The following is a 13,331-nucleotide window of genomic DNA, read 5'->3' on the forward strand; positions in this document are numbered from 1 at the left end:
ATGATTTTACGATATCATTTGCCTAGTGAACGAAGGGGCTCAAAATCAACGGCTGAAAATAAAAATCTTACAAAATGTAATAATATGACATTAAAATTTTAAATCAAAGATATTAATCTTGTTTTATATAGTATAAAGAATTTTCTATCAAAATTTCACGTGATTTGGATATTTCTACACCGTTAAACTTGTAAACGGCTCAATTGGGTATTTATATCCGAATTCGAATCAATCAGATTTTTTTTTTTTTTTTTTATATTCACATTTCTTTAGTTTCTAATAAACTCGCTTCGTTCTGATTCGAATTCGAATAAAATTTTGGGTACATGTAACCATTTATATACCTGGCCCGGAAATATTAACCCAAAAGATGAGTTCGGTTCGGATTCGGATTTGGACCGGTTTCCTCCTCCGTTCCGGTTCGGCCCACTCGAAACTGCTGACTTTTGACCATCCCCGCACAGATTCGAACTAAGAATTAGGGCATTCAACAACACCCCACTTCATCAGGTATAGTCCGAGCTCCGAAGCAAGAGTAAGCATTTCTCCCTTTAATTTCATCCCAATTTTTTTCGTGTTTTTAATTTTTTTTCCCCCTTATTGTACTTGTTGCGGCTCTTCACCATCAAATCCTGTTGTTTTTTTATTTATAATTAAGTGTTTATTTATTTATTTTTTTGAGTGGAAGTTTTGGGAACGTAGCGATGTTTTTTTTGTTTTTTGATTTCCTTTTTTGATGTGGTTAAAGGAGTTGATCTTACCTTTTTTGCATTATTCAACGTCCTAGCGAAATACTGGTTCTTCCAAATTAAATTTTGGTGTGTTGTGTTTAGGAATGCCGAATTTTTTGATGTTAATTTGTGATAAAAAATGTTGAGGGGAAAAAAGTTGAATTTTGTAGGTTTCTTTTGTAAATTTTATCAGAAGGAGAACACTTAACTGAATCACTTATACTGTCGAATGCAAAATATTAAAATACGGAACGAGAGCAGAGTGAGAGGATTTGAGTTTGTATCCCATGAGGCTTTATTTAACTTCATGTTTTGGGCCTATTAAAAAGTCACGAGCACAAACGTGAAGGGGTGCCGAAAATAAAATAGGTAAAAACATACATAATTTGTCTGAAGTTTGGACTACTTTGAATTGGCAATCCAAACTTCAAAAATTTTGATTTTACTACCCAACCTTTCAATTTGTTTGATTTGAGTAAAATTTAAGCTTATTGAATTTATAGTTGCGAAAATTGCATGAAGTATACTAAACTTATAAAAGAATGTGACACGTTCAAGTTTTGTGGTCAAAGTATCGTTGGATGACTCAAATCAAACGAATTAAAAGGTTGGGTAATAAAATCAAAATTTTAAAAGGCTAGGTAGTCGACTCAAAATGATCCATAGTTCAGGTAAGTTTTGTACATATTTACCAATAAAATATTAAAACACCATGATCTTGTAGAGCGACACTTGCAAGTCCCATGTACATCTTGATTGATATTGTATGCCTGTTACTGTGTCTAAAGTATTGTTGTGATGCTTTGTTTTGTATCTACAGGATGTCTAAGAAACCTGAGGCTTTGACCTCGGAGTCATCTGCAGCGCATGATGGAAAGTTTAATTCTAATGAACATGATAAGCAACCTAGAAGGTCGGCCTTCCTGTGGCTGACACTCTTTGTTATCCTCCTTAACGGCTTTTGGGCGGTTCATCATATTCAGTTCGAGAGTCTCCCGATCCCTCTCAATGCCGAGCAGAGTGGTAAACGCGGTTTCTCAGAAGTTTCGGCAGTAAAGCATGTCAAGTATTTGACAAGCTTGGGCCCTCATCCAGTCGGTTCGGATGCTCTAGATATTGCAATACAGGTTCTCTGCCTTTTAGTTGTTCATGTTTGTAGTTTTTTCATGCTGTTAGCTTCGTGAGAGAAGATGTTTTTTCCATTCATGTATATTCTGGTTCTGGTTTATCATATGTGTGTATGTAAAAGGTGCTGCTTTTCATGGTTATTCATAGCTTGGACAATTTAGGCAGCAATTTCTAATCCTACCATTCAATAAAATGCCATCATTTTCACCCGTTCGTTTCGCATGTAAAAAGATCTTTATCTTTTTGCCTATGATATTCTGTTTAAAGTAAGAACTTCCTTTTATCGAGCTATCACCATTTATTTTTGAGGATGTTTTCTTTTAACATTCTTCTACCATAGTATGTGTTTGCAGCATCAGAAAAGATCAAGAAGACAGCTCACTGGGAGGTTGATGTTCAAGTGGAGCTCTTCCATGCAACTACTGGTGCAAATCGTCTTGTCAGTGGGCTTTTCAAGGGGAAAACACTAGTGTACTCTGATCTGAAGCATGTAGTCCTGAGAATTGTCCCCAAGTATCTTCCACAAGCCGAGGAAAATGTGATTCTGGTCTCTTCTCATATTGACACAGTTTTCTCTACGTACGCTTCTAATCTCTTTGTGCTGTTCTATACAATTTTGTTATTAAGCTAGGACACCTGCCATCTACTTAAGTGAAAGGAAAATGAGAGCCTCTCTATGGTGGTAAAAGGTGAAAAAAATATTGAGTTAGATGATCCATACTCTAGGTAGTGCTTCATGAGATATTCTGTTGGTTTCGGTTTACCAAAGCTAGTGCATGTCCGTGTGTTTGAATAGCTCATTCATTAGCAAAAATTACAGTTACTTGTGATCTTAGCTCTTCCATTTCTACCTCATTTATTTTTGGAAATTAAATAACTACCTAGAGTTTTGCATCGCATTTTCTAATCTTTTGCAATTCACACCTGCAGTGCATCCATCAGAAGTTCTATGTGGCATGATACAACTAGTGTGATTCAAGTAGTATAGATTAAGCTTCGTTTAGTTGTGCTTAATTCGTTTTTCTTTCTCCCTCTCAGCGAAGGTGCTGGAGACTGTAGTTCATGTGTGGCTGTGATGTTGGAGCTTGCCCGTGGAGTGTCTCAGTGGGCTCATGGATTCAAGAGTGGTGTAATTTTTCTCTTTAACACTGGAGAGGAAGAGGGTCTTAATGGTGCCCACAGCTTCATAACACAGGTTAATAGTTTCCTAAACTAATCAATTTATCAATCAGTCTATTTAAGGACTCTAAATTGGTCCTCAAATCACAAATGTCACTTTGTTGATGTGGAACTCTTCCGACATGATTAAGGAAGCATTCCTTTTTCTTCAAAAAAAGAAGCAAGGACTACCTCAAGAAGCTAATTCATTGTAGGAAATGGTTATTTATTTGTTGGACTTTTCATGATTTCATTTTTAACTTTTTTTTAATCTCATCACTGTTAATTTATTGTTTAGCTGCTTTGTTACTAAATCACGGCATTCTCTCTCCCTCTCTCTCTCCCTCTCACGAAATACTGCAATTGTCTCTAATCCATTGCGTCAAACACTAACACTGCTAAAAGATCCATTAAAACTTTTTGTTGATGATTGTGACCGTATAAATCTAGTCTGTACAGCATTACCTCCTATATACATTACATGATTCATGTACATTGTTGCAGCATCCGTGGAGAGATACAATTCGTTTTGCAATCGATTTGGAGGCTATGGGAATTGGAGGGAAGTCCAGCATATTTCAGGTTCAGTAGTCAACTTCTTACTGTTTTTACCCCCACCCTTCCTCTTTAAACTTGTACTATAACATGCAAGATCGCAAGTCCCATATCGCCCTATTTGTTCTCTTATACTCTGAACATATTTGTTTTACTGCAACTGTTATTTAGTTTGATTTCTGTCAGGATGTTTACTCGATTAAAATTTTTGTAAACAGGGTGGTTCTGCCCCATGGGCCCTTGAGAATTTTGCTGCAGTATCAAAGTATCCTTCTGCCCAGATCTTTGCACAGGTTAACACTATGTTTTAGTGACGTATTTTGGATAGATTTCTTCATGATCTTTTCTTTATTTAGACACGATTCATATGCCATCTCATGTTTGTAAATTGCTTCAATGGTCTCCTGCAATTCCACTCCTTACATGCCATCCATATTAGTAAAAACATATTGAAACTTGGATGAAATGTATTCAAGTTGGTGAATTATTTTATTGTTGGTGCAAAAATAATTGAACCTAAAAAGATGTAATCTATTGATTCAGTATAAGGACCTATTTGATATATGTATAATTGCTCCGTAGTTTAACCAATTTTTTCTTGAAATTAAAACCCGACTTGATTGTGCAAATGAATCAGTACCGCTTAAAATGGATTTCTAAAGATCTATCTATTGCTTGATTTCTAAGTTTGTCAAATTAATAACTTATTTTGTGCAGGATCTATTTGTTTCTGGAGCAATAAAATCTGCCACAGATTTCCAAATATATCAAGAAGTTGCTGGCCTCCCTGGGCTTGATTTTGCTTATATAGATGCTACTGCTGTTTACCATACAAAGGTTAGTGTTGGCATTTATATATATTCACTTGTTCTTATGTAATGTAACTTTCGTTCGGAAATGGTTTTAAGTATTTTAGAACTGGAATATCACTGGTACTATTGACAGGCTAAGATGTTGAAAAACTCCATAGACAGTTTATCTATAGGTTTTGATTATTGAGGGGGCAAATTGAAACTGGCGAAGTTTTCAAGAGGGGTTTTACAATTTAACCTTGAAAATATGGTAAATATTTTTCAAAATGGAATGTAGTCCTGCTGCTGCAAGACATGATTTATGAAAATATTCATATGTTTCTAAAGACTGATGTTCGAAGTGTAACAAAATGAATAGATTTCGAAATCAGTTCATTATGGTTGTTAAGGTTGGTCTTTATTATATTTCCTGGCTGAGATTATCTTCAAATCCTTGCTACTTGATAAATTTTCTTGTGTTTTTCCCTTTTTCACAATGGAATTGCCTGTCAATAGCTGGATTCTTATGTTATCACTCTGGTAGGTCTTAGGACTTGTAGCGAACTAACGAGAATTCCAATTGCTCACCATGATATACGTTGGAGCTCAGAGACAGAGATAACTGGTGTGTGTTTGCTTAGATTTGATCTCAAACCCGATTTCGGCATATCAAAAACAGTCTGAAATGTTCTTCTATATTAAGAGCACGTAAACTAGTAAATGTTCATGAAAGCCAAGGGAACATATGAGAGCCATTTGCCAACGATCAAAATCATCCATTTGATGCAATAAATGACAATTATTTGTAAAGGATTCCTTATCCTACCCAAATAATCGATTCTTTCTTGCTAAATTTCTTTTTAGAGTTATACGTTAAGTAACTAGTTTTGAAAATGAAACTTCTTGCAGAATGACAAGTTAAAGTTTTTGAAACCTGGATCGCTTCAACATCTTGGGGAAAATATGCTTGCTTTTCTGCTTCATACTGCTATGTCTTCAAAGCTTCAAAAGGATATGGAACTGGAGAAAGGAGGAACTGATCACAATCAGGCTATCTATTTTGATGTTCTGGTATTTTATATATTGTTCTTCAATTGGTTTCGCATCTATTGTTTTACAGACTCTGTATTTGTATGCCTTTTCTAAAGCTTTGAATGCTGACTTTTCTTCTCTGTGTTATTATATTAATTGAGTCTCATGTTGGAACCAGTAGCCTTATATAGAACACACACACACACACAAAATCAGGATACAAAATATATTCCATATATATGAAGACTTATACCTGATTGTACTAAAGTAAGACTTACAAGTTGAAGCAGCAGAAAAATCCAATCATTCAATTAGATTTTGCAACTGGCACCAATATTATGTGATTGCTAAAAATTAAATAAGAGAAAATAAAGGTTATATCACTATATTTTTTTTTTCCGAACCATCTGAGAGGACTGAAAATTAATGACCCACAAAACGGCTAGGCTATCCCTGTATTATGCTGCATAAAACTTTTTGGTTCCCGAAGTTGCAATATTTCCATATACCTTATTGTAATGTTGCATAAGTTATTTCTCCATATTATCCATTGGCAACCATGTTTTTAAACTCTAGCATATGCAGTTTAGCTCCTAGTTATTTCTTTGCATTTGTTTTTATTTCTTTTATTCTCTGTTGCATAATCGTTGGAACATGACTTCACATCCTACATAAGATAACCTGAACTTTCAGGCAATGGATCAGTGCCTGAAATAACGTTCCTGTCTCTAATTATTATTTGCAAATTTTGCAGGGCATGTACATGGTTGTATATTCTCAACGGCTTGCAACCATGCTTCACAACTCTGTGATATTTCAGGGATTACTATTATGGACTACATCACTGCTAATGGGTGGTTATCCTGGTGCCGTATCTTTTGGGTTATCATGTTTGAGCATTATGCTGATGTGGATATCTTCCATGAGCCTATCTGCTCTAGTAGCCTTTGTGTTACCCCTTATATGTTCCTTCCCTACTCCATATATTGGAAATCCATTACTAGTTGTTGGATTATTTGGCGCACCGGCTTTACTTGGGGCATTAGTGGGTCAACATATTGGTTTTTGTCTTCTAAAGAAATACCTTCGACAGATATTCTCCAAAAGGACGCCTAGGCTATCTTCCGAAACTGAGGAAAATCTCATTGAGTTAGAAGCTGAAAGGTGGCTTTTTAAAGCTGGTTTTGTTCAATGGCTGGTCCTCCTAGCTATTGGCAACTTCTTTAAGATTGGATCTACCTATATAGCCCTCATTTGGCTAGTTTCGCCTGCTTTTGCTTGTAAGCTCAGCAAACATAATTGGTTTATTTTGGCTATACACCCCTTGAAATATGAAATTATTTGCATGAACCTACAAAATAAAAAATTGCACCTTCGATCTTTAAAATATCTAATATTTTCTTATATGCCCGCCTTTCGACATTCAATCACATAAGATAGCATACAAACATAAACTTGCAAACTGACCATTATAGTTATTTACCTATACAAGTTTCCTTCAGGGATATTGATGTACAAAGATAAAATGTTACAAATTTCTGAGGGCATTTTGTCATTTTAGGGTATTAGTTATACTTACCCAAGGTTTAACTTTAAATAGGTAAATGTTTGTTTACATTATTCTTTCACTGGAAGATATGGAATATGCTTTTAAGGGCATAGGCGCACATGCAATTCAAAGGGTTGTATTTGGCCAAAATATTTGTATTTTGAGGGGTGTATATATGCAAAATTTTGATATTTACATTTGATGAATGTTAATCCTCTTTTCTGCATAGATGGTCTGATGGAAGCAACACTATCGCCGGCACGGTCACCTAAGAAGCTTAAAGTTGCTACAGTGATTCTGGGTATGGCTGTTCCTGTAATGTCCTCTGCTGGCGTTGTTGTACGCTTGGTAGGAATAATAGTTGGGAGTATTGTTCGTCTAGATAGGTAGCCTCTCTATATCTTTAAGCTCGAAATCTTCTTTATACTCTACTGCAGTTGGTAGATTAGAAAAATTCTCTTTTTAGGTTGTTCTTTTCATCTTTTGCACATTCAGAAGCTGATGATCAAAATGGAGTTATATTCTTTGTGTGACATATTTACATGCATGCCACATGTAGATTATCTATTGACAAATGTATCCCTCCAAAATCTGGATTTTCATATAGGCCCTTCAAAACTTTATCTCTGTGGTATATAGCTCTGGATTTACTAACATATCCTTATTTTCTAATGCAAAACCTACTCCCCATGAATTGGACAACTTCCCCAACTATTAAAGGGTATATTTGTAAGATACTGGACTTTCTAGGACTAAATCAAATCTCAGATTATACAGGGGTGCATATGTTAATAGATGATTCTGTTCTGTAGATGTAGAAGTGCCTTTTGTTTACTCAATTCAGCTGATGGTATGTATGGCCTCATTTAACATTGGCATGCAGGAATCCTGGTAACGTACCTGATTGGTTCGGGAATGTGGGACTTGGTGTGTTCATAGCTTTGGTTGTTTGTCTTATGTTTGTTTATATTCTATCCTATATCCATCTTTCAGGTATGGAAATACATCAGCAAATTTGCTTACCACGCCATTAATTCTACTTTTTCCTATTTGATTTACCAGTGTTACTTGGACTAATACCTAACAACTGGGAGTTGTGAAATATTCCCCCTCTTTTCGGCATACAGATGCATTCAACATGTTTTTTTCATTTATTTATCCTCTAACTGCTCTATACATGTGATCTACGAAATTCTATATATATATATAGTCCGGCTATTATACTGTTGATAGTACCAAGTATTTGGTGCTATCGAGTTTTTCACCGTTAGATCTATTATTTTGACTATTTTCATCAATTAGATCATACTATCAACCAACCACCCACTCAACCTTAGGGGACTACTATCATTTTAACCGGGGATCACTATCATTCTAACCGCACATTCCTTCATCGAAGGGCCGAAAATCTAATAGCACCAAGCGCCTGGTACTATTAATAATATAGTAGCCTAATTCTATATATATTATATATATGTATATAGAGAAAGAGAGAGAGCCAGTTGCAATATTTTCAATTTATCAGTGGTAGTCTTTGAGTCTTTGTATATGTGAGCTTAGTTCACCATCAGCGTTTTAAAATGACCACCTAACTTTGGGCTATTCTTTCATGTTTCACAAGAACATAATGTTTAATTTCAGAGTTACTTTTCTGTTATTCTGCTTATCTTTTGGGAAACTATTTGTTGATAATAAATTAAAGACAATAAACTCTTACTGGTCAAAATTTTCTGTTTGTTAGTGCATTCAAATTGATAGATTTTTGGTGAATATGCAAGAGTTACTTGTGTATCAGATACATGCTTTAACTTTTGTTGTTAACTGTATTTTTATAGAGCAGGTGCGTGACTGATTCTTAAACATAGTTTTGGACAGTTTTTGAGAGAATTTCCTGATTTCTTGTAGGCGCAAAGGGACCACTTGTTATTTTAACATGTGCGTTGCTTGCACTGTCATTAGCAGCCGTATCAACCGGCATCGTCCCAGCATTTACGGAGGACATTGCTCGAGCTGTAAATGTGAGCTTTCTTGTTTTGTTCTTAATCTCTTTTTTTAATCACTTGTTCGTGTTTGTTGCTGGATTCTTTCACAGTAAGCCTAAACACCGTGGAAGATTTTCTCATTGGTTGTTTATTGTAGTGAGAACATTTCATTTAGCAGTTTTGGAGTAGAACTAAGAAGTGATTGTAGAATGATCTCGTGAATTCATACTTGCATAGATACTTGTTATATAAAATTATGCAATTTAATATTGATAAACAATATGTGCAGATCCACATACATATATATGGATCGATACAACCAATTTGATTTAATTGTGAATGATGGTGAATGAATGATTATGCGTGTTTCCACTATAACATTTTGCTGATTCCCTGCTGGATATGTTTACTTATTCCTCCAGGTTGTGCATGTTGTCGATACAACGGGAAAATACAATGAGAATCAAGAGCCGTCTTCTTACATTTCTTTATTTTCCAATACTCCTGGTAAGCTGACGACAGAACTGGAGAATCTCAAAGATGAGGAATTTTCTTGTGGGCGGAACAACACTCTGGATTTCGTCACTTTTACTGTCAAATATGGCTGTTGGAGTTCCAAAGATAGCAAAGTTGGATGGAGCAAATCAGAAGTTCCAGTTCTCCAAGTTGAAAGAGATTCAATTACAGATGTTAGAGAAACAAGAGTTTTGATCGATACAAAATCGTCCACACGATGGGCTCTTGCTATCAATAAAGAAGAAATTCGTGACTTTTCAATTCAAGGTGAAAGTGGACATGGATTCTTCTAACATTGCATGAAACTTACTACTCAACCATGCGTGGATGTGATGAACTATCACTTGTAGCATAATTTGATGCCCATTTTCCAACTAATCCTTTGTTTTTATGTGTTCTTTACATACCAGTCGACTCGAAGGAGTTGATTCCAGTAGGCGAAAAGAGCATGGTCGACGGATGGCACATCATCCAGTTTTCAGGCGGCAAGGACTCGCCGACAAAGTTTCAGCTAAACCTTTTCTGGTTCGGTGACGCCACACATCGATCGCAAGAGACATATGAAGAAGGAGAAGACCCTCCTCTCTTACTAAAGCTAAGAACCGATGTGAACAGAGTAACGCCGATAACTGCGAGGGTTCTCGAGAAGCTCCCGCCGTGGTGTTCCCCCTTTGGTAAATCCACTTCTCCGCACACGTTAGCGTTCTTGGCCGCTCTCCCCGTCCATTTTTAGGCTTCTTGTTAGTTTTTACTTGTTTGTAAGCTGTAATGAGCCTTGTACAATCAATTAATATATTTTTCTATTTAATGTTCCAAGAGCTTCATCAGTTAACTCACTGCGAATAACACTTGTGGATGCAGCTTCTTCAGTACTTTGGTTTTGTTGAATTAAATGTGCCATCACTTGTGACAAAACTTTAAATGCTCTCAACATGTATGCTCGATTTCGCTAAGGAAAACAAAAGGATTTCCCTTCGAAAAATAACCTGCATAGAGAGTGTTTATTTGTTTCACCGAAAATCACAAGGGATTAAGTTATTTTCAACTTAGGCATGTCTGGTCGATGGTGCTAACAATTAATTCTAAAAGCTTGAGCTTGAGCTTTTAGAACTAATGGTTAACGCTAATGATCCGACAAGAGGTATCAGAGATAGAGCTCACAGATTCGATTTACGCATACTATGAATTTGTATAGTTATTGGATTTGAATTTGTATAGATATTGAATTTGATTTTTGCATGCTGCGAATTTGTGTCCAGGGGGGAGATTGTTGGCTTAAAGAGTTGGCATCACGCTCAGTGGCGGGAGCTTGGGTTGAGTTAAATCACGTCCATAATGACGTGAGGCTCGATTGGGCCGAGTCACAATCGAGATAAATAGATGCTGTGTAGTTAGCACTACCAATCCGATAAGGCCCAAGTTGTTTATTTTTCACTATTTTTGGTGAAATTGAATCGAGACAGCTCAACTATAATTGGATTCTTTAAATTTGCACTCCTTTAAATTTGAACTCTTTGAAATTAATTTTTTTCAGTTTGTTAAAAATTTTGTTAAATTTAATAGCTATGTTGACCATCAGTTATTACTTTTCAAATTTTATAAACTAAATAATGATTTCAATTACTAAATTTAATAAAATTATTGATGAAGTTCATAAAAACTCCAACTTATTTGACTAATATTATTTAATTTTAAAAATTAAAAGCTAAGGAGCCTCAATTCGAAACTTTAGTTTTTTTTCTTTTTCTTTTTTTTTAAATTCACACCTTGTGTCAATGTTCTTGACCTGAGTAGTTTTAGTGGACTGACTTAAATATTTTATTAATTTCATCAGCGATAATATCATCAAGTTTAATTAATAATTTCAACTACTGTTTTATAAGTAAAACTAAAAAATATTAACAGTTAACAACAATTAAATATAGCTACTAAATTTAATAAAAATTTTAACTTAACTAATAGAAAAACTCAATTCAAAAATAAAATAAAAATAGAAGCGGGGACTGTTTCAAAATTGCCCACAGTTGAGGGCTCTTCATACATTTTTACCCACTATTTATTATTATTATTATTTAAACCCCACCTCGGATCTATATATATATATATATATATATATATATATACAAATTTATGCGACAGCCTCGTTTGATCAGAGCGGATTTGTTGTGTGTTTGTGACATATTCTTTTATTTTTGGGCACTGAAATTAAGGAACCATTTTTTTTTTTTAATATAACCATACATAAACTCACACTCCAGTTAAACAAAGATTATTAATTAAATAATAAGTACAATTAAAAAAGAGTTTTAATTAATGTTTGTGTCTCTAATAATAACTATGCCTTTAAAAAAAGAAACAAGTGGGTCTATTTCTCGCCTAAATTTAAGGTGTTGTTCCCTTCTCGTATAAATTTAGGGTGGGGTTATTAATTATTAATGGAGATGGTTAAATTTAATCAGATTTAATAAATTTAGACTCTTTCTAATTAGAAATTTTTTTTTTCTTTTAACGATTGGATGTAGACATTTACGGTTTAAATTACGTATATAACACAATCAAAATTCTTTAGATACTGTAGCACCAACGCATCAAATTTATTAAATATTCTCTTTCAAATATACTGTCAAAGTGCTTAAAAATTTTGGCGGAAAAATTGGAAATACAACATTGCAAGCTAAATAATAATAATAAATAATATAATAATAATTAACATTATGTGCGATTAAAAGATATATAATATAATATATATATATATATATAATATATATAATATATACATTCTTTTAAAATCGTCAAAATGAATTAACTAACGTCAAATTAAACAAATTAAAGTTGGTATAGTAAAAATTAAAATTTTAAAAAGTAAATAGTTAACTCTAATTGGTGGTGTATCGTTTAGATAAGTTATATATATTTTTTACATAATTTAATTTAAAAAAAATAAAAAAAAAACTCAAGAAATTGGAAAAGTTGGTCAACGGGGACAGGCGTGTCCAACCAAGCGGCGCGCAACATTCGCAGAGGTTCGGTGCATCTCCCGCACGTGCGACGATTCAATGCCACGTGGGCCCCACACCCCCTCCCCCCACGTGTGGCAATGTGCCACGGATCCTAGTGTTTTGACTTTTTGTACGTGTCTCCAGCTCACCCCCTGTCCGACCCGACCGGACCGAACCGGACCGGACCGGACAGGACCGGACCCGCCCGATCCGGTTCATCGAATCGTTTTACTCAAGGACGAAATGGTAAAAAAGAAAAAAGAAAAAGAAAGAGCAAACAATAATAATTAAATTAAAGTTGTACTGCGTACACGTGACAACTTGTTTAACAATCCCGAGGTGAGTTTTATATTTTTTATTGTTTTACTTTTTTTTTTTCCTTTTTTTTAATTGTTTTAATGTTACACGCTCGCGCCGTAAAGAATGATTTTTTTTTTAAATTTTTGTTGAATTTAGAATCTTCTATGCGATGCTATATTAATATTATATAAAATATCGGTTTATCTATAAAAGATTTAATTTGTCACATAAAAATAATTTTAAACGATAAGCATATGCGGTTGAGGGGGGGGGGGGTAAATATACACTATAATTTACATATTATAGGGTAGTATAGTAATATATTTCACAAATCATGGAGTGACAAAATGTTGCTCTTTACTAGCTTAAATAATAGTGTTTTAGTCATCTTTATTGAATCTTTGGCGCTAATTATTAATTCCAAAATTCGTAATCAATTCATTCAAAGTATACAAACACAATGTTCACAGATCTCAATTGCGACTCGACCCAACTAGCCTTACATCATTTCGAGCCCACAGATCTCGATTACGATTCCGCTCAACTAGTCTTACGTCATTTCGAACGTGACTCAGACCAGCCTAACCTCT

General features: G+C 34.7%; 1 protein-coding gene across 2 annotated transcripts; it reads left to right on the forward strand.

Moving 5' to 3' along the window:
- LOC109707673 (endoplasmic reticulum metallopeptidase 1) lies at window positions 396-10,330 on the forward strand. 2 transcript variants are annotated; one of them, XM_020229132.1, is made up of 14 exons: window positions 396-510; window positions 1,552-1,858; window positions 2,200-2,438; window positions 2,898-3,054; window positions 3,522-3,599; window positions 3,791-3,865; window positions 4,290-4,409; window positions 5,273-5,434; window positions 6,150-6,675; window positions 7,174-7,330; window positions 7,828-7,937; window positions 8,850-8,962; window positions 9,349-9,709; window positions 9,853-10,330. In XM_020229132.1, exons 2-14 carry the CDS (start codon window positions 1,553-1,555, stop codon window positions 10,173-10,175), a joined length of 2,727 nt encoding a protein of 908 aa, XP_020084721.1. In that variant the 5' UTR covers window positions 396-510; window position 1,552; the 3' UTR covers window positions 10,176-10,330. The 2 variants fall into 2 exon arrangements, with proteins under 2 accessions (XP_020084721.1, XP_020084720.1); XM_020229131.1 differs by having other exon boundaries at window positions 439-535.

This window comes from Ananas comosus, linkage group 3, assembly GCF_001540865.1.
Source record: "Ananas comosus cultivar F153 linkage group 3, ASM154086v1, whole genome shotgun sequence".
Taxonomy (NCBI): domain Eukaryota; kingdom Viridiplantae; phylum Streptophyta; class Magnoliopsida; order Poales; family Bromeliaceae; genus Ananas; species Ananas comosus.